The sequence below is a fragment of the Daphnia pulicaria genome, chromosome 7 (genome assembly GCF_021234035.1).
Source record: "Daphnia pulicaria isolate SC F1-1A chromosome 7, SC_F0-13Bv2, whole genome shotgun sequence".
Lineage (NCBI taxonomy): Eukaryota > Metazoa > Arthropoda > Branchiopoda > Diplostraca > Daphniidae > Daphnia > Daphnia pulicaria.
In genome coordinates, this window is record NC_060919.1 from 3,230,004 (window position 1) to 3,250,615 (window position 20,612).

At 41.9% G+C, this 20,612-nt stretch overlaps 3 protein-coding genes across 4 annotated transcripts; 1 reads left to right on the forward strand and 2 right to left on the reverse strand.

The window, feature by feature from the left end:
* Positions 1 to 589: 589 nt before the first annotated feature.
* LOC124350114 lies at positions 590 to 1,465 on the reverse strand. The gene is made up of 3 exons (XM_046801128.1): positions 1,225 to 1,465; positions 949 to 1,135; positions 590 to 857 (listed from the first exon to the last, which is right to left on the reverse strand). The coding sequence occupies exons 1-3, from the start codon at positions 1,379 to 1,381 to the stop codon at positions 752 to 754; spliced, it is 450 nt and encodes a 149-aa protein (XP_046657084.1). The 5' UTR covers positions 1,382 to 1,465; the 3' UTR covers positions 590 to 751.
* Positions 1,466 to 2,376: 911 nt separating this feature from the next.
* LOC124349732 (flotillin-2-like) lies at positions 2,377 to 20,024 on the forward strand. The gene is made up of 10 exons (XM_046800544.1): positions 2,377 to 2,851; positions 15,129 to 15,223; positions 15,651 to 15,872; positions 16,776 to 16,875; positions 17,099 to 17,211; positions 17,685 to 17,804; positions 17,985 to 18,199; positions 18,769 to 18,952; positions 19,107 to 19,253; positions 19,350 to 20,024. The coding sequence occupies exons 1-10, from the start codon at positions 2,803 to 2,805 to the stop codon at positions 19,377 to 19,379; spliced, it is 1,275 nt and encodes a 424-aa protein (XP_046656500.1). The 5' UTR covers positions 2,377 to 2,802; the 3' UTR covers positions 19,380 to 20,024.
* LOC124349522 (glucose dehydrogenase [FAD, quinone]-like) lies at positions 3,614 to 9,343 on the reverse strand. 2 transcript variants are annotated; one of them, XM_046800200.1, is made up of 6 exons: positions 9,290 to 9,343; positions 7,163 to 7,304; positions 6,528 to 6,763; positions 6,015 to 6,295; positions 4,726 to 5,861; positions 3,614 to 4,637 (listed from the first exon to the last, which is right to left on the reverse strand). In XM_046800200.1, the coding sequence occupies exons 2-6, from the start codon at positions 7,295 to 7,297 to the stop codon at positions 4,566 to 4,568; spliced, it is 1,860 nt and encodes a 619-aa protein (XP_046656156.1). In that variant the 5' UTR covers positions 7,298 to 7,304; positions 9,290 to 9,343; the 3' UTR covers positions 3,614 to 4,565. The 2 variants fall into 2 exon arrangements, with proteins under 2 accessions (XP_046656156.1, XP_046656157.1); XM_046800201.1 differs by lacking the exon at positions 9,290 to 9,343 and adding an exon at positions 8,842 to 9,226 and having other exon boundaries at positions 7,163 to 7,416.
* Positions 20,025 to 20,612: the final 588 nt, after the last annotated feature.

A 20,612-nucleotide genomic window follows, 5' to 3' on the forward strand; every position in this document is an offset into this window, starting at 1 on the left:
CTCCGGAGTACAACAAAACGTAGTGTTAAGTCAATCAGGTTGAAAAGCTTACATCCCCACTTAAAATCCAAAGCAAGACCCCCGGAATAACCTATTGTTAATGCAATACAGGACACTTGATCATAAACGTTACCGACAAACAAGCCGTTATCAACTGTTGATTAACTAAAGGTTTTTCCAAAGGCACATTAAATGCTTACAACTGAGTCACATAGATGACATATGACTGTATGACCTATGATAATAAAGCATGATAACAAAACTATGGCAAAAAAAGTAAATTTGATTAGAGCTGCATGTTTGCACCACCTTACAAAATGTAAATTGCATGTGTCTTCTAACAAAGTGAGATCATCATTGCACATATCAAATGAGTTGACAGCATCTTCCATGAGTAGTCTAGCACCGTGTGACATCAAATGGAACCCATTTTCAATTTCTAATTGATTGTGGAGTAATTTGAATTCTTAAAAAATAATTTTTGGTAAAGAAAACTTTGGGGAAGAGTTACTGGTGATGGCTATGTGCTATGAGAGATTAAGTCATTAGTTAGAATGTATCATTAGTAGGAAATGATAAATAAATTATGGAAGTGATTCAATTGTTTTACTGATTATAAATCGGTGTGGACAGATTACAAAAAAAAAAAAACTCAATAAAAACTGAACGTTAAAAAAAATTAAGGATTAACACTTCTTCGGCATCTGTCACACATCTTGAGCTGAAATCCGCAGCTTTGGAAAAACATTTTTCACGGAATTCCATAAAAGGCCAAAGCCTTAATATCACTGTCGGTAGCCAATCGAATTTCTCGGCAAACAACAAATAATCCACATGGCAGAAAGTAGCCACTAACCCTATTCATTTAAATATAAAAAACATGCATAACTGACAAGATTCTAGGCAAACAACACATTGACATGTAACAATATAAAAATGTACACTCACCAAATATTCGTTTCGACAGGTAAAAACGTAGCAAAATCCTTGTTGGTTGTGGTATAAACACATCTTAACACATCTGGTAGGATTTCGTCATTCCATTTCCAATGGCTGAGATTACGAAGTCGAAAATAGTTTTCTATTTGTCGATTTGCACGATTCTCGATCGATTTGACCTCTCCGTCCAACATTCCTGCGAAAACAAGGAATTGAAGGCTTATTGCAATTGCACTTGTCTAATTTGTGCAATCTGATTGAACATATGAATGGGCCGAGCAGTACCAACTGTTTCGTATCTTGTCGGCATATTGGGCTGATGAGACATTTCTTTCAGTAAAGGGTAATTGGGTATGATGCTGATTTTGGCAAAGGCATTTTCAATATCGATATCAAACTGATCAGAAGCACTGCGCTGGCAAGAATGAATGGAGTCTTCCATTATTTTAAAAATTAAATTTGAAAGAAGATTGAAAAAAGGCCAGTGCTGTGCAGCCTCCAACCTCGCCACGTGAACGATTGCAACTGATTTTAAGTGACGTCTGCTTAAATGCCTTTTAGGCTTTTCCGGGGGTAACTTTTTCGTCACCCTTCCTCAAAATCAAAATCTCGAACGTCATTGGTCAGAGTCGGCCATGATGGATTTTCAGAAAGGGTTGAGAAGGAAGTTTCGGCAACCCTTTATGCAAGGCATTTCCGCAGTAATAAATACTCAAATTTAGCGAAATGATTTATTGCACAATTGACACGACCTACATTTTCTCACTTTTCTTTACTTTTCAAAAAGTGCAGTAGTCTAGGCCCCCAAGCAAATAATGCCATAATGGAACCACATCTTCAAAAAATGTAAGAAAAAAGTCTCAGCTAGAGGTGATGATGCAGCACTAAATTTAGGACGATGCCCTTTTTTAAAAAGAAAAAATCTGTATGTACATCTTGTATCATAAATTCAGCTCTGAATATTTCTCCCCTTTTTTAGATTTTATAGACTCGACTTACAAAATTCAAGCGCTGACATTTTCATTTCACTTAAATAGTGAGCCCACTTTGGGTGAACAGGGAAACGGTGGGGGAAATTTATAAAAATCCCAAAAAGGTTGTTACAACTTACACGTCACTCATTTCAATGCCTTATAACCTGCCGTGCGATAGGATGATAACGCAGTAGGGAGAGAGTCGCTGATTCATGCACACGTGGCAGAAAAATAAATCAAACATTTTCACCCCCCCCCCCCCCAAAAAAAAAAAATGTTGTCAGTGAGCCACTTGGTAAGTTTGTCGTCGTGTTATTTACCGAATGAGTAAACAATTAAACAGTCAGCTGTTTGCGGATATGACAAACTTCGCGATTTTTAAACAGTTGTGAATATCGAGCGCTAGATGGCGTCTGAAAATCCCAACCAGTCGCCAGATGTCGTCGCTATCCATTGGCGTCTGTTTAGATCTGCTGCTACTGTCAATAAAATGCAAAGAGACAAGTAAAACAGAAACCCAAGCCCCGGAACGTATACATACGTGAGAGAAAACGAAAGTGACGAGTGTGTGTGTGTGTGTGTGTATGAGTGAAGATTGCAGTTATCTCTCGTCTCGTGTATGTGACACCTTGAAATTGTTGCGCTCTATTTAAAGCAATTGCTGAAATCTCCTCTGCGTCGTCTAATCGTTGCACCATCATGTGCCATCAGTGAAACTATTAAAAAAACCCAGGACTAAAAATATATAAGCATCCGGTGTCTCGCCACACTCGTTTTCATTCGCCAACTTCCCTTCGAGTGTGTCAAGTGGCCGGTTTGGAAAACTAAAATCGTTCTTTTCTCAACTTGATTCTTCTCCACCCGACTGCTACTAATATCTTTAATCACCATGGGCAACATCCACACGGTTGGACCGAACGAAGCTTTGGTCGTCTCAGGTTAGTTTGTACACATCTTTTTTCTATTTTGCTTTGAGTAGCGACCTTGAAATTCCTAGCCAAAATACGCCTCGCAGCCTTGACTTGTCTATTAATGGACAGCGTCAAATCAAAGAAATTTCGTCTTCTTTAATTCCTACGATCGATTCGCTAGCTCCTATTTTGATGGCCGTTCAATCAAAAATCCCAGTCGAGAACCAAAATCCCGTTGGCTCAATTATAAAAGCATTCATTGTGTGTCTGTATTATATTTGAGCTAGTAGTAGTGGTGGAAGTATAGGGGGCTGTGTGAATGCGACTGGTGTGTTATTGATCGAACCGGTGCTGGTTGGGGTGGGGCCCCCTGTAGAGACACAGCATAATAAGGAGGGGGGAGGAGGAGGAGGACATAGGAATATTATTAAGATTGTGTGTCCATACATGGTTTCATCCCCCCCTTCTTCTTCTTACGATAATGTTAAGGCTAAAGGGAACGGAAAACATTCAAGTGACACACACACACACAGACCAACATCTCTCTGGACATCCAGACAGTGTAAGAAGAACATGTCCGGCTTCCTTTATCCATCCATAATAAGCTCTTCCATTCTTTTTATTTTCTTTAAATTTTGTTAACCCCCATATTATTTAAATGCGATAATAATTGTATGGGGGAGGTTGAAAGAAAACAATTAGATGGTAATTTTTTTACAAGGCACAAAATGTATTATAGTTTTGTTGTTGTTGACAATTTTGCAGACGACACGACACTTTTTGGAACAATTTGGGAACAATTTCTTTCTTAATTAAAATTATTAGATTTTGTTTTTTCAAATCATGAGCTCATCAAGAACAGAGAGAAAACGGCCATTGAGGGAACCCATTTTTTCTTTTTGTTTAAAAAAACAAATCAAAACACTGACACCCTCCCAAGAGAAAAAAAAACGATTCAATTAATTCATTCATTTTTGTTGTTGAATCAAAACAAAAACAAACTCGCTCACACATTCTACAAAAAATAACACAAAAACACGTGGAGTGTGAAATCAAGGGCAAATGACGAATAATGGCACTCTTATGAAGTTTCGTGTTAATTTGAAAAATTGGATGACGATTTCTAAATTTTGTGAAATTGAAAAAAAAAGTTCGAAAAACAAAAATTGGGCGGCAAAACATATTTTAAAAAAATTCGAATATTTTTTTTTTTTTTTTTTTTTTACATTTTTTAAATAATTAATTCATTTTTTTTCTTCCGTGTTATTGGATGATGAGCCAAGTGACTTGACGAGCCTGAGGGTTCAATAAAAAACACTCCCAAAAAACGCGGGGGGAAAAACACAAAAAATTCAAAATTCACCTGTGAGGTGTCCACTTATAAGCATTTCCACTGAAATTTGCCAACACACACTGACGGGCACATTGCACACACACACACACACACAAAACACTTGTTCTTCTTGGGTGAAAATGAATTTTCCAGTTGTTTCAAGTCAACACACTTGTAAATTACTGTACAACAAGGGCCCGGGATCAATTCCCCACCAATTTTTTTTTTTTTTTCTTACGCTGCAATCAAATAAAATTAAAAGAGATAGATAGAGAATTAAGAGGGTGTAGAGAGGGTGTTTTTTTTGTTGTTTTTTTTTTGTTCGTCCCGGTTTCAACGAGATTTTAAAAAAGTTGATGAGACTAGGTTGAAAACAGCTTGGCAGGGGAGTCCTGGTCGCTTTTATTTTTACTTTTTCTTGTCCGCGTAATTTAACCAAAAAGATTTGATCAAATCGGCGCCTTTTTCTCCGACCATGATCTGCAAAAATTGAAAATTAAAAATCCGTTTGAAATTGAGCGCGAAATTAAAAATTTTTTTTTTTTAAATTAGAATTTTTATTTTTTACCGATGGAGCGTTGGTGTTGCCGGAAGGCACGTTGGGCATGATGGAAGCGTCAACGACTCGCAAATTGTGCACACCGTAGACTCTGAGTTCGGGATCGACGACGGCCGTCGGGTCTCCGATGGGACCCATTTTGGCCGTTCCGGTCGGATGGTAAATGGTGGACGAATAGTGGCGGACGAAACAAGCCCAGTAGTCGTCCGTCCACAGTGGCAAATGCTCGCATCCGGGGAATGGCTGGGCCCAGAATTTTGTGCCCAGCTTCTTGAAGGAGGCCGTCTCACCCAGGGCCAAACCGATTTTGACTCCTTCGACCAGGACCCGGACGTCCTGGTCGTCGACAAAGTAGTTGGGGTAGATGAGCGGCTTGTCGAACGGATCAGCGGATGCCAGCCGGATGTATCCGACCGATTTGGGTCTCAGCAACATGGGCACGACGGACCAAGTGTCTCGGTAGGCGATGGGCGCGAAATAATTGTCCCAAACGAAATCCGTCACACCGTGAACTCGTCGAATTTGAGCTCCTCCATCAGCGGCAGGTGTTCCAGACACGAAATGAAATTCGATATCCGGCCAGTCGTCGCTGTGATTGGCGTATTTGGTGTTGACCCAGGCCAGTCCCTCTACGCCGCCCAGGGTCGTCAGCGGACCCGAGTCGAACATGGCGTAGCGCAAAATGCTGGGCAGGTTCTCGAAGCGGCTCTGGACCAGCGAGACGGGCTGTTCCAGGGTGAAGACCATCCCGCCGGCGGCGATGTGATCCTGCAGGTTGTCGCCGACACGCAAATCGGCGATGACGGGAATGCCCAGCTCTCGCAAGTGCTCGGCCGGCCCGACTCCACTTAACATGAGCAGCTGCGGCGTGTTGACGGAGCCGGCCGACACGACAATTTCCTTGGTGGCCTGGATGATGTAGATTTTGCCTTTGCGCTGGAACTTGACGGCGTAGGCCTGGTAGGTCTCGGGATCGATCATGATTTGCATGACGTGCGAGTGCATGGCGATGTGCAGGTTCTTGCGCTTCCGCACCGGACGCAGAAAAGCCTTGGAGGTGGAGCACCTGGATCCGCGCCGGATCGTCCCCTGCGAAATCATGAATCCCGTTTGATAGGCTCCGTTGCCATCGCGATGCTCGTAACCTTAATTTTTCAAAAATAATAATTAATTGAATTAACTCTCAATTTCACTTTGATCAAAATTGTTTGATTACGTAAGAGCGATAAAAGATTTGAAATGATCTAGTCCCGTATGGCCACTTTTGATTGACATTTTGTTTGTTTGGGTTTTGTTACCTAATTCGACTCCTCCTTCGACAAAGGCGGTGGCCAGTGGCGTTTTATATGGGGCCTCCTGGACGGTGAGGTAGCCTCCGACTCCGTGGTAGGGCGACTCGGCCAGGTAAGGATTGCGGTTGTCCTCCGACTTGGTGAAGTAGGGCAGGACGTGGTCATATCCCCATCCGTAATTTCCCATCTGCTCCCAGCTGTCGTAATCCCGCCGGTTACCACGCACGTACAACATGTAGTTGAGCACCGAGGAGCCGCCCAGGACTTTACCGCGCGGCCAGGAACATCTTCAATCGCAAAGAAATAATCAAAGAAAGTATCTACTGATTAGACATTAACCCAGTTGTACACACGTTGGGACAAGGTCGGGAATTAACAGACTGGAAATTCTTTTGGAGAAACCGGTTGTCCAGGGATTTTAAAATAAAACTGGACCGGTTTAAATGCGTAACGTAGTCAGTAGTAAGAAGTAGCAATCTGTCCAGCTGATTGATTTGTTGTTTAGTTTCGTTTTTGTACCTTTTGTCGTTGAAGGCGAGACAGGCCGTCGGTTGGGGTTCGGTTTTGTATTGCCAATCGAGTTCGGAGAGTTGCAAATAGGCGGCCAAGGCCGGCACGTCTGACGTTTCCGTCTCGTCGCCGCCGGCTTCCAAGAGTAGGACGTTCCAGTCGGGTTGCTCGCTCAGTCGATTAGCCACAACGGCTCCGGCCGATCCGGCCCCGATCACGATAAAGTCGTAATACTTATAAATCACCTGTCCAACAAATAATAATCATCGTTATACCCCAAAAAATAATTACGTAAGAGAGAAAAGTAAAGCCAGGGAAAAAGTAGCTTCACGTTAGGGGTGTTTGGGTGTTATTAGCACACAGACACACAGAGTACATATAAGAGAAAGGAGGGCTGGCCAGACGGACCAACAACTTTAAGTGAAACACCTCATCCGCAATGTAACGACCTCCTTTAACAAAAAAGTAGATTTTTATATTTTGCTGTTCACTTGTTAAGGAGGCGAGAGGATGAGATGTTGACTGATGACGTCATTGGGCTGTCGACAAAGTTTACTTCAGCCAGAAATAGAAAGTCAGCCGTTTTGAAAAGGACGACAAATGTGTGTGATCATCCGCACGCAATTGGTAATGTTGTTATTTACCTTGGTGTCTTTGGGTCGTCCTTCCGGATCTGTTTTGTCGTACTGGTAGAAGGAAACGGCTGCCACGATTAAAGGCACGAACCATAAGGTGGCCGTTGTGGCTGCGGCCGTTGCGGCCGGCACGATCAAACTCATTTTGTTTGTTTCTTCCGGGCCAAAGGAACTTTTTTTAAATTGAGGTCGAGAATGTGTCGCTCTGGAAGTCGGATCACGTAACTGGGCTCTCCCCAAACAATTTTTTGGGTGTCCAGGATCTGTCGAAAGAGAAATGTTTGTTTTAGTTTAAATATTTGGCGGTTGTCACACATTTCCGGGTCGGAAGTAATGGCCGGAAGAAGGAATTTGGTTGGCTTTTGTTTTTACTGTAAATGAATGACAACATCATCATCAGCACTAGGTCAACAGGTCACAAATGTAGGGATCCTGAATCCGTTGTCTTTTATTTTTTTATTTCTTATCAGAAAATCTTTTGTCTATATTCCCCGTTAGAAATAGACAGGGAAAGGCCATTTGTAAAAGTCCTGAACCCGACAAGCGTGTGCCCGTCGTTTGACCCAGTTTTCAGGGTGGGGATTTGGGTAGGTAGGTAGGTAGCGGTAGAGAGGTAGAGATGGAGGGCACGGATGGACACGGACAAATAAGGAGAAAAATAATCCAAACGGTCAATTCTCTTTTTTCCTCCAAGAAAAGTAGAAAAGAAATGCACTTAAAAAATCAGCAGAGTAAAAATATAAAAAACTTTTTGCCAATTCCAGGGGGGGGGGGAAGGGATTGAGGGATATTAAGTGCCGTATAAAAATGTCTACAACAACAACAGCGAAATGTCGAAAGAAAAAAAGGAGGTCAAAAACTTTTGGGACTCGATAGGAGACGAACCAACTAGAGACACTAACGGACCCACTGAGAGAAAATAAGGAGGAGGACATACGTATATTATTAGCATGATTGTTTCTCTGTGTGTGAAAGCCGAATGGTCAACCGGCAATCTGAAAAGAAGCTTTCTAAGACTAACGGTGATCTATCGTCACAAATTCTTTCAACTCCCAGCCCTTTTTCTCTTTGAAAATAATTATTAATTATGTGTGAATAGATTTTTCACAATTGATAGAAAACCACCCGGCGCTTTTCACTTTCCTCTTGTGTGTCTGTGCGGGAGGGAGCGGTTGGTAACCGGTGGAAAAAATATCTCGGTCGGTGTGTGCACGCGAATTGTGATTGGGCTTTTCCCCTGACGGTCGTGTAGTTTTTTTCGAAAACGGTACAACACTGACAAACAACAACAACAACCTTCTTTCTTTTAAGTTTTTCCGTTGGTTGGTTGTCGATTGCAAAAAGGGGGGCGGTGTATAGACTGACTGAGCGGGGTTCTGGTCTGCCCCCGTTGATGGATGATTGGGGGATGTTGAAACACCAACAACATCAACAACACGGATGGATGAGAAAATCACCGTCTTCTTGGAGAGCGGAGAACATTGTTGATTAAATTTCCGTGAAGTATCTATACGATACTCTGGATTTCTCCCGTGATGGAACAACACAACTCAATTGAGGTCACTCTCTCCAAATCTTCAACCCTGATTCCCCCCCCCCCCCCCGTTTTAAATTAATTTGGGTGTTAACTTTTTGTGTTGGAGGTGGATAAGAAGGAACTGTTGAACAACTTTTTGGGGTTGACTCACCTGTTGGATGGAAACCGTTTTTATTTTATTCGCTGTCACACAACACAAACACGACGGCCACGCACCGTTGAGCACTTTTAGATTTCAGCAGGATGGCGCGGTGGTGTCGAATGTTTTTTCTTCTTCTTTTCTTTTTTTTTGAAATTGAATTTTTTCGGTGAAATATTATCCGTTTTATCGAGAGATCACCGCTGAATGAAATTCAACATTTCGATGGAATTTGTTCTGGAATTCCAATGGAACAGGTGATGGAAATCGACAAGTGGAAAAATAAAATCTAAAAATTTTTTTAGTTTTTTTAATTTTCCCAAAAAGTGACGCGGGTAAAGAAATAAGCGTGCGGAGGTGGCGGCTGCCGGGGAGCAACTGATGGGACTAGGAGCCCTAAGGAGCCATCCCTTTATATATTTTATTTCTCTCTTTTTCTCTTCTTCTTCTTCTTTTTCTTCTCTTTCTTCTTTCTCTTTTTTCTTTCTCCGGCACAACCGCCACCCGCCCGCCACTATCACCACCGAGCAACGCGGAAGTCCTTGCGGCCATTTTTTCCCAACATATCCCGCCTCCTGGACTCTCTCTCTATTTTGCCCGCTATACTCTATAGACGACACGCCACCACTGCCGACAACGACGACGTACATATAGGCAGACAAAAAAACCCGTGCTCGGGATGCGTGAATATGCCGGGACAGACAATCAGCAGAAAAAAAAATAATAATAATAATAACTTTGTTGTAATAAAAGAATTCCGGTTTTGTATTTTTTGGCGATGGATTCATTTTGATTCAAGTTCGGTAGCCGAATAGGAGAGCCGGGTTTTAATTTATTTTTCCCATTGGGGAGGGTCTTTTTGATTTGTCCGTCTGTTTGTTTGTTAAACGTGTTAATTCGTGGGTGGTGCCGACTATTTGCATATGATGGTCAAGAAGTTCCGACAAATATGTAATGATAATAATTGAAAGTAGTTTGGTATAACAAGTTGGTAGAGAAGAAAAAAAAATCTTGACTGACTGGATATTCTTTACACACACACACCAGTTTTTTGTGTGTGTGATGCCTCAACACTTTTTTGATTTATCGTCCTGAATATCAGGTAACGAAAACCCCCCCAAAAATGTACAGCAGTTGTTTTTTTGGCAGTCAGCCTGGAGGTAATTGGAATTTCAATCATTTGCGGATTTTTTATTTTTTTATTATCAAACGGACGTGATTAATAAAATAAAACACGACACGTGTAAAATTTTGTCTTGTTAGCCAACTGCTTTTTTTTGCACCCCCCTTGATGCTTATTGACGGAATTTTTTGTCCCCCCTTTCAAAAATTCGAACGGCGTTGTCAAATATTTTTCAAAATTAAATTCCGCAGAGTCCTTCCTCAACAAACACAAGAGAACCACTTCATAGATTGCCGTTTTTCTTTCTTTCTTTTCTTTCCCTTTTTTTCTGCTTAATGTAACGGGCCGGCAAGAGATGCTTAATGGTACCCGTGCGATGGGCGCCCAGAGACGGCCCGGGTCCGAACTTTATTCTAAGATTGTGGCAGTTGGACCAAGGGCAGACGGAACAACAGGTGGTACGAGTTGGCCAGCGGTTTTTTAGGTGCGTAACGGGTTGTTGTTGTTGTATGTGTGTCCGAAGAAGAAGCCCAAAAACACGAACGGACTTTTCTTCTTCTTCTTCTTTCAAAAAAATATTCGGTGATAATCTTTTTTGAACGCCGACGGGCTAGTATATACACACACAAGTCCATATGCAACATACCTAAACCGTCTGGTACTTTTTAAAAAAATTTCCTCCCTTTCAATTTTATTTTATTTCATTTTTTCTCGGGCGAGTGAATTTTTGGATTTTCATGTTCACATATGTTGCGTTTTTTTTTTCACGGTCGCCAGCTGCACAGCCGAGCTGGACGGCCGAAGAAGAGAAAAAGTTAAATAACCGTTTCCCCTTTTGGGGCTCAAACGGAATTGGAATTCATCCATCAAAGCTTCGATAATTAACTTTTTGGTAAAGAAATATTCAACAGCCTTCTCTCTCCGAATTTATTTTTTAAAAAAGTTTATTTTATTTGATTCGATTCCGGGTTGGACTCTCTCTCTCGCATTTGACCTCAATCTCCGAGCTAGCTACAACTTTTTACAGTCAGACATAGTAGACACACAGGCCGGGCCGACCCGACCCCCCTGATTTTTTTAAAAAGAAAAAAAGACTCTCAAATAGCTGCCGGCACATTTCCTTTCCATCCCATATGATTCATAAAAAGAAGAAGAATTTTCAAGGGTCAAGTTCTCGATTCCAGCAGCTCGAAAGGAGAGAAGAAATCGGAGGGCACAGGTTGAATTTCAGATGCCGGCTGGGCTGGTATGCGCCCGAAAGGGACCTGCACACACGGCCTATATGATAGAGAATTCATAGGCCGTTCGTACAGGTGTTCTATTGTTGATGTCTACGTGTTGAGCGTCAGGTAGGCGCCGATTTTTATTTTCTTCTTTCCCCTTTTGAATTTTATCTCTCGGGTTGTGGATATATCCAACGAGTTGAGAAATTGGTGACCTAGAACTTGGAAACAAAATCTTACCGTTTTATTTCATTTGTTTGTTTTTTTGTTTTCTGCTTGACTTTCTCTACGAAATTCGCCCTGGCCAGACACTGGACCCCCAGCCGTGTGTATATTTAGATGCACACACGGACAACGGAATTTTCCTTATTAACAACTTTCGTTACGACTAATGAAACACACCAAAACCAAAAAATGCCCGGGCTATCACAGTGTACTATGTACCGTGCTAAATCGAGATAATTGGCAGGTCTCAGTTAAAAGAATTTGAAAAATAATGAAGTTGCTGTATTTTTTAAATATTTGAACGAGAGTCAGGTGGCGGCACTGGATGTTCCATTAAAACGGAAAGGAGTTGGACCTGGGCAGCAGATGGATGACGTCGTATAGATCTCAACTGTTCTCTCTACAATTGAACAGATTTGTCTGGGCAGAAATTCTTTGGGATTAGTCTATAGCTGGTGGTAGCCGGGCTGTCATCTTCCGGTTTGGCTATTTATTATTGATTGAACAATCTTTTCTATCTGTCTAGAAAAATTTTGTTGTTTGTTCTTTTCTTCGTTCGATCTGTCCCGGCTGTTGAATTTTTTCGGCGTGTGAAAACTCTGGCGCAACATTTAAAAAAAAAAGCCGAAGGTATTACGAAAGATTCTGAACACACACAGACAGTAGAGACAGATGTTCCAGAATTGTTACGGTTACAAGTCCCGGTTCGGGGCTGTTCGGTTTGGGGCGATTATCGCCGTCATCGTTGTCAAGAGTTTTATTCTTCTTCTTCTTTCGAGAGAAAAAAAATATTGACCACGTCATTTACTTTTTTCATCTGTTCCGTCTTCCATGGGTGGCCGGATGCGGATCGCACCGTTCCTTTTTTTTTTAAATTTTTATTTAACCACCAGCCCAAAAGAAGAAGCTAAAAAGTCGAGTGTGGAGTTTGCTGGACTGGAACGGAACTCTTAAACTTGTTCTTCTTCTTTTTAATTTCACCCGGCAATGACGATGCGTTAACTGTTTGACGTTAATCGTCCGAGAAGGGAAACTGAAACAGATTTCAAATGGAATAATCATCTTTGAATTTTTTTACTTTTTTAAAATTATTTTTTTTCACGAAAAAATGGTGGACGTGTAGAATTTTATTTTTGAATTTTTGAAAAGTCATTCAACCTGAATCGTCGTAACATTTTCCCACACACACCGGCTGCTGCCACCGTATGAATCAGTCGGGCGTCAGAGGGTACATGGCGTAATTATTGTCAAACCCGTCCAGGTTCTTTCCTTTTCGCCCCTACTACTCCGCCCACCGGTCTCACCGTACAAGGAAATGATTCGTAATGTCTAGAGTGAAAATAATGTAAGAAAATTGATCATCGCCTCAATTTTGTTTTGAAGTACAAGAAAAAGAGTAGACGGATAATTCCAACAGGAGAAGTGAAGACTTTCTCCAACTGGAAATGATTTGAAATTTAAACTGCCGAGGCAATAGACCGTGTCGTGTCGTATAGTCCCGCTCGTATCGTGTCCAACCGGTTTTTCCTCTTCTTTCCCCTGCGCTGCGTGTCTAGTAAATTCCCCCATCTCTTTTCTCAAAGTATTTCAGATATTTATTATCTCCGATTCGATTTGTGTAGTCGATAGATTTTTTTAAAAAAAGGGGGAGGAGGACGACGAAGGAGAAAAGATTCTAGTTATCAGATTCGCTCTGATTCTATTAGCAGAAAAACTTTTCACTCCGCGAAAGTTGTCAGGTCGTAAAGTGCCGGCAGTCAACATTCAAATTTGCCGCCCTTTTTAAATTTCCATTTTTTTTTTTCAAAATTTTTTCAAATTTAGCGCCATTGAATTCAGCGCGGGAAAATTTAAAACCGAATCGGCCGATTGAAAAGTTGACGTAATGTCAAACGAACAATAAAATAGCCAACACCCGTATAGATTTTCGGGACCGTTTCCACCGGTGGAAATGCGGAGGAGCGTCTCTCTTGTGCCTTGACCTCAATTCTACGGTGGGAGAGAGTCTACCAGTCGATGTAGACGTAAAACGAAGTCTTTGAAATAAACCAACGTTGTCGTTCGTTTCTTTTCCCCCAACAAATTCTCCCGTTGTTGTTAAACACAAGAAGAAGAAGAAGAATCAACACTTTCACGATCTGAAAAATTCCGTTTTTCGCGCGGATGACGAAACACGGCGGCCTCTGTCAACTGCTCGTAGACCAGGGATGCGCACGTGACTCCCGGCATGCACGCCAAAAGACCGACCCATTTTTTCCGTGATTTTCTGACTTCACTTTAATGTATTTTGGCTGTGCCTTTCGCCCATTCCATCGCGGTGGGGGTCCGCGCGCTCTCAACTTCTCCGAAAGCCACAAAGTTATTTCTGTCTAGCAAAAAAAATTAAAAATAAAAAAGAGAATCGAACGTCTTATCTCTTTCAAAACGATATTAAAGCCCCACCCTATTTTTTTCGGTGCAAACTATTCAGAAGAAAACAAACAAATACACCTGGAATGTAAAGTAAAGTAAAAAAAGTCAGAATTTTAAAATCAATTTGAAAAAAGGAAAGGAGAAAATCAGAATAGAGAGCGAAGGGAAAGGTGTCAAACAAACGAAAAAAAAAAAAGATTCCATTTCCAATCTGCCGAAAGGCTAGCACCAACAAACATTTTTCGCACTGGCCAGACCAACGCTCAAGAAAGGAAAATAAACCTTCCGGGGCTCTTTGGGAGTGGACAAATAATAGTGAGAGAACAACACCCGCAATATATAAAGCTTATCGGTTGAGCTGTACATGTACCGTTGCGTTCCTAGTACTACTACACATGTCTAGTAGTAGAGAGAGAGTCACCCAAAAATACATGTATACAGGAGAGAGATGGATGGATGGCAACAATCCGCAACCATCCGCTCCAATTGATCATCATCAAGAAACCAACCAGAGAAGACCAACCAGAGCGCAGAAAAATTGAGAAAAGATGAGAGAAATAAGATTTTTTTGTCTTTGGGCTTTTTCGACGATTGTCTTTTCCACCAGAACAAGGAGGCTATGCCACCCACCGACCAAACCTACCACACAGCAGGTGGTACCAAAATAAAAAAAGGGAATATTGGTGGATGTGTGGCAGATGCAGAGCGCAATAAGGAGCTACTCACAAATTTTTATTTTCTGACCGTCGGATACGGGCGCAATGTTCCACGACGGGATTTTGTTTAAATGCTCAGCTCTCCAAGTAAATATCCGGCGCTCCTCGGATGTTGTGTTGTTCTTATACTGTTGTTTGGTGGTTGTTCCAGTCGTTGGCGGCCACTTTCACGTTGTTAACATCCAAGGACGCGCCCCCGAAAATGAAGAAGAGAGAAAAGAGAGACACGAGCGGGGAGAAACATCACGGGCCACGCAATGGAATAATTTGACGAAAAAATTATTTTCCCCCGCGATGGAGAGAAACTTTCTCTTTTTGTCTTCTTCTTCTGGATATATCGGTGGAGGATTTTGTAGATTTGATGAAGGCGCGAAAAAATCTGTTTCAAATGGGAAAACTAGGTCGTGTGTTGTTTTGTCTCTTTGATTGAATCGACCGTGGCGAATTTCTTAGTTTGCATTTGCTAATTTTTGGAAAGTTGCCGGGTGATTTTGTTTTAATTGCTGATAATTTTTTTCTTGATGTTTTTATTTGACTTTGTATTTTTTTAAATTATTTTCACTCGACTTAATTTTGAATTGAATTGAATAATTATTACAGGCGGCTGCTGTGGTGCCAGTACTAAGACGACCATCGTCGGCGGATGGGCGTGGGCCTGGTGGCTCGTAACGGACGTCCAGCGCATGTCACTCGAGGTAAAACACAAAAATTCTTTTTATTTTATTTTCCATTTTGCGTTTCAGCTCAAACAGATAAAATAAATAATTGGCTCCTTACATTCGAGTCAAGGGCGCCATTTCCGACAAAATTCAAAATTCAAAAAACTTTCTCCCAATCTTTTTTTTGGGTAGTTTTTTAATTTTATTTGTTTCACAATGACGTCACAATTGAAATCCGTTTAAGACACCCAAGAAATTGTGTTGCGGTTTCCGTTATCCGGCGACTTCCGAAGCGGATGAGACGGGAGCGTCTATTGATTCACTTTTTTGGGTTTTGTTTTGAAATTACATTTTGTTATTTTGTTATTTTGTTATTTTTTTCCCAGGCTCCTTATTTATTAAATGGTGAGAAGATAATAATCACCGACTTCCGTTTTTTGTTATTTTCTCTGTTCCTCCTCAGGTGATGACGTTGAATCCAATGTGCGAGCACGTCGAGACGGCCCAGGGAGTGCCGCTGACGGTCACCGGAGTGGCCCAGTGCAAGATTATGACGGACAAGGAGCTACTGCGGACGGCCTCTGAGCAATTTCTCGGCAAAACTTCCCAAGAAGTCCAGCTGACGATCCTTCAAACCCTCGAAGGCCACCTGCGCGCCATCCTGGGCACTCTCTCCGTCGAAGAGGTACATATAGTTGCTGTTGTTGCTCTTTTCAAGGTTTCCCGTCTAGTTTGTTTTCTTTTCAAATTCCCGCCGTACTGGCCGTTTAAACCTCCCGCTGATAGACCACCGAAAATGTAGAGGGAAAATGGACATGTCCGTCTGAATAAAGAAAAAAGAAAATGCCCAGGGAAAACCGCAAAATCCAGTAATAACGGTGTCGGTTGTTGTAGTTGTTGTTGCTGCAGTTGACTTTATCTTACACAACAACAACCAACAGATATCCATAACTATAAAGCAGCCGACTTTAACGAGTTGTTTCTCTGTTTCGTCCGGCGAGTTGGTGTAACGATCGCCCCATTGACATATGACGACAATGTAGAACACAAAATTACCTAACTAGTCAAGTCAGTCAGTCAGTCGAGTTGTCCCTTAGTCGGTTGGGTTAGGAGGTTAGTACGGTCGACCGAAAATCTAGGAGCCAACACGAAAAAAAAAAGACGTTTGGGATCATCATCAATCACCAGCTGAGGAGTTGACCGGTTTAGATTTTGGTGATTTGGTGTCGGGCGAAATGATCGGCCAACTATCGGATTCAATCACGACGTATACGGACACATAAAAATCAGACCGCACAGCCACAAAATGGGCAGCACAGCCAGGTTCTCAATCACGGCGAACGAGTCAATGTTAAGGAGGTTGGCGTTTTGTGTCTGACTGTCCCGAATCGTCGTGAACTGGACACGAATCGATGGTGTTCTGATAACCTGGATTTTCGCCCATCTAGATATCCCCAGTGTGATTTGCATGTTCTTTATTTTTTATTTTTTCCCCCGAATATGTACATAATTCCCGTTTTCTTTAGACGTTGCGTGAATAGGATATGTTTCATTTCATTCTTTTGATGTTTGTTTGTCCGTGGCGCAGGTGTACCGCGACCGCGACCAATTCGCTTCGCTCGTACGAGAAGTGGCGGCGCCCGATGTCGGCCGGATGGGCATTGAAATCCTTTCCTTCACCATCAAAGGTATACAGACATAGACCAGCCTAGAACCTTATGTTTGCACTGGCTATGAAATTGATGTCACGTCCAATGGCCCAGTAAAGAAGGATTCAAACAAATTGACAATCGCCAACTTCCGATTGAATTTGTTTTTTTTTTCTTTCCAATTTTGGCTCCATGGAATTTCATTCATGTCCATCATATTCTGATTCAAAGTTTGATTCGATATTTTTTTGTTTATTATTAGATGTTTACGACGACGTCGAGTATTTGTCATCACTGGGAAAAGCGCAGACGGCCAATGTCAAGCGAGACGCGGCTGTGGGCGTCGCCCAGGCCAACAGAGACGCCGGAATTCGGGTGAGAAACACGGAAATCAAAATGAAACGAACGAATAATTGTAGGACTCGATCCTACAATTTATTCTACAAGTGTCGACATCAACAACAAGTTTTTGAAAGTAAAAAAAAAAGTCACGCAAACACCTAGTGCCCTTTTTCGGTCTTTTTCCCGATTGTTGTAAATTGAATTGCCCCTGAAGTTTCGGGCCTAGGCCTGGACGGGAATAACGTGCACTGCACTCCCGTTGTATTTGTGTTTGCGCTTGACGCGACGAGTGTCTTTTTTGTTATTGTCGGCCGGTGGACGTGACTGGCGTTCCACATGACCCACATTTCTCCCCATCATCTCGTGATGAAAGAAAACGAAACAAAAATTTATTTCATCGTCTTGTCCCATTTCTTTCCCTTTTTTTTCGTTCAAAATAAAATCACGTCACCGTGTCAACCCGACGACTACAACGACGCCGGGGTGATCCGTGCGGATGGATGCAGGAAGCGGAATGTGAGAAAGCCTCGATGGACGTCAAGTACAACATGGACACCAAAGTGGAGGACAACACGCGACTCTACAAACTTCAGAAATCCAATTTCGACCGGGAGATTAACACAGCCGTGAGTTCATTCATTAATTATTCACACGGACGATTTATTATTTTACCCGTCAACTTTTTCCGCAATTTTGACATTTTTAAATTATTTAATTATTCATCGCATTTCCGTTTGATGGATGGAATTAATTTTTATTTTGTTCTTTCGTTCGTTCGTTGGTTCGTATGTCGGTGGGACGATTAGAAAGCCGAGGCGCAATTAGCATACGAATTGCAGGCCGCCAAAACTCGCCAAAAGATCCGGACGGAAGAAATGCAAATCACGGTCGTGGAGCGCCGGAAGCAAATCGAAATTGAGGAACAGGAAATTATGCGACGCGAAAAGGAACTCATCGCCACCGTCCGGCTGCCCGCCGAGGCCGAAAGTTTCAAAGTCGAACTCGTCGCCCAGGGCCAAAGGTAGGAGAAAATTTATTTCAAATTTCAAAATTCTTTTTTTCTTTTTTCCCCTTTGCCAAAATATTTCCTTTTTCGGCTTTTCTTGTTTTTCCTTTTAATATTTTTGGATGGGGGTCTGAAATCGGAGCAACAATTAAATTCTGCGGCCGTTGTTGCCCTGGAGGTGGCCAGCGAATGCCCCGTCCGTCGACTGTTGCCTCCAATTTGAATGTTTCGCCATCCGTCCGTCCATTGTATAGACGCTGGCCATATGATTACATATTCAACGGTTCTCCCGTAATGGTTATGACCGTGATATCCCCTTGGGTTCTGTGGGGCTGCTCCTTTCGATTTGACTCTACAACAGAAGAAACTCTTGTCAAATCTTTTTTTTTCTGTTTGCTTCAGTTTGCTTATTCTTTTTCCGTTCCTTTTGTTTCACAGCATTGATAAAGGATTTCGCAATTGCCTTTAAGGACAGCTCGTCTATTTTCGATTAGTTGCACGTCACCTGTCGGTGGATGTATAAGGGAGTTGAATTAATTTTTAATCGACGGAATCTTTTTTCTGGGCACTTTGCCATCGATCAGGACTCAAGTGGTGGAAAAGGCCCGCGCCGACGCCGAGAAGATCAAACTCATCGGAGCGGCCGAAGCCACGGCCATCGAAAATGTCGGCCGGTCCGAAGCGGAGGCCATGCGACTCAAAGCCGCCGCTTACAAACAATACGGGGAGGCGGCCACACTCTCTCTCGTTTTTGAAGCCCTGCCAAAGGTATAATAACTACGCCCGCGCCTATTTTTTAACTATTTTTTTTTTTAAATACCGTTCCGACAATTCGGCTCGCCGTGATAATTAAATCTCAAACGAATTTTCTTTTTCTTCTATCTTCTTTGGCTCGGTTGAAAACGAAATTTGGTTGTTGTAGATCGCGGCCGAAGTTGCCGCTCCTCTTGCCAAGACGGACGAGATCGTGATGCTCAGCGGCTCGTCCAATTTCTCCAACGAAATCAATAAATTCGTTGCCCAGGTGCCGCCCGCCATTCAAGCCCTGACTGGAGTCGATTTATCCGACGTAAAATAATTTGATTCACAATCCAAAATTCATTTGATATTCATTCATTCATTCGTCCGTCCGTGTTTTCTATTGAATCAAAATCATACAAAAAAGGTCCTACGCAAAATTCCCGGCGCCAAGTGAACGAGGAACGACCTGGAACAACCATAATTCGCCGCATCTACTTGCTGACTGAATAAGAATTAAAAAACTAACTCAAAGTGACCAAAAATTAAAAGAACAATAGTCTTAAAAATTCAAAAGAATTCAAAACACCTTAAATTAGAAGAGAATTAATTCAACTGGATTTCGCCGCTGCAGTAGCTGCTCTGCGCTTTGTTGCCAGATCAAAAGAAGAAGAAGAAGAAGATTTTGAAAAAAACCTCCCCAACCATTTTTATTAAAATAATAATTTTCAACCTCTCTCTATCTTTCAATCTTTCTCTCCTTTTTGCTATCATAACTGCGCCGAGTCTTACATTATACCTGCCTGCCGTGTGTGTGTTTCGACTGTCCGTTTTCATCTCCTTCGTGTGTCAGTGTGTCAAGGCTTTAGCGTTTAGACTTTACCCCTTGATTCTTTTCGATTTTGATTATTTTTCTTTTTTATTAGTCGTTTAGCTCTTTTTCGTTTGGTTGTTGAGTCGGACGAATTGTGCGTGGCCCGTTCTGAACGGGACCCGCTTTTTTTCGTCGCGACTGTCGTTCGCGCCACAGCTCGATGCTGCGTTTATCGTTTTGCGTTCGGGGTCCAAGTTGAGTGCCATATTAAAAACTGTGTGACTCTTTTCTCTCTCTTCTCTTTTTTTTTTCTTTTTCACCTCGTCAACAGGAAAATGAATTTTCCCCCAACATAAATTCGAATTTTATGCCAGTCAAACAATTTCGTTTTAAAATTTATTTTTGGTTTGTAGTGAAAAATTTTTTTTTTCGTTCAGCCAGTTTGGAAAAATTAGTTTTTTCGTTCATTAAATTTTTTTTTTCTGTTTGGTTGTTTTCTTCTTTAAAAATGTTTCGAGATTGAAATCGAAAGAAACAACAACAAAACAAAAATAATACATTTTCATAAGCATTCACGACCGCCTGTGTATAGTCGACCGTGCCATTTCGTGAACTTTCTCTCCCGATTCTTTCTAAATTCGTTCGATCGTTTTTTTTTTTTGGCTGGGTCTTTGGACTGAAATGAAATAATCATCCGCACGTGTGGCACTCAACATTTCCACAGGTTCACCGGGGAGAAAAACAAAATCGAAGCTTCTCCCTCGTCTGTTCTATTTTGAAAAAAAAAACCCGGGTGTTTGTTTTATCATTCACGTTGTTGTATTTTTATTGGCCGTCTATTCACGATACGGATGTATATCGAGACCGTATGCAGTC

Bases quoted from the DNA above. Each gene is read 5' to 3' on its own strand.
- LOC124349732 (XM_046800544.1), top strand. From the start codon at position 2,803: ATGGGCAACATCCACACGGTTGGACCGAACGAAGCTTTGGTCGTCTCA. The intron at 16,876-17,098 runs GTATACAGACAT...GTTTATTATTAG, and splicing joins CCTTTCCTTCACCATCAAAG to ATGTTTACGACGACGTCGAG. The intron at 18,953-19,106 runs GTATAATAACTA...TGGTTGTTGTAG, and splicing joins TTTTTGAAGCCCTGCCAAAG to ATCGCGGCCGAAGTTGCCGC.
- LOC124350114 (XM_046801128.1), bottom strand. From the start codon at position 1,381: ATGGAAGACTCCATTCATTCTTGCCAGCGCAGTGCTTCTGATCAGTTT. The intron at 1,136-1,224 runs GTACTGCTCGGC...TTGTTTTCGCAG, and splicing joins GACAAGATACGAAACAGTTG to GAATGTTGGACGGAGAGGTC. The intron at 858-948 runs GTGAGTGTACAT...TTAAATGAATAG, and splicing joins CCTGTCGAAACGAATATTTG to GGTTAGTGGCTACTTTCTGC.
- LOC124349522 (XM_046800200.1), bottom strand. From the start codon at position 7,297: ATGAGTTTGATCGTGCCGGCCGCAACGGCCGCAGCCACAACGGCCACC. The intron at 6,296-6,527 runs GTACAAAAACGA...TTGCGATTGAAG, and splicing joins CTCGCCTTCAACGACAAAAG to ATGTTCCTGGCCGCGCGGTA. The intron at 4,638-4,725 runs GTAAAAAATAAA...CAATTTTTGCAG, and splicing joins GCAACACCAACGCTCCATCG to ATCATGGTCGGAGAAAAAGG.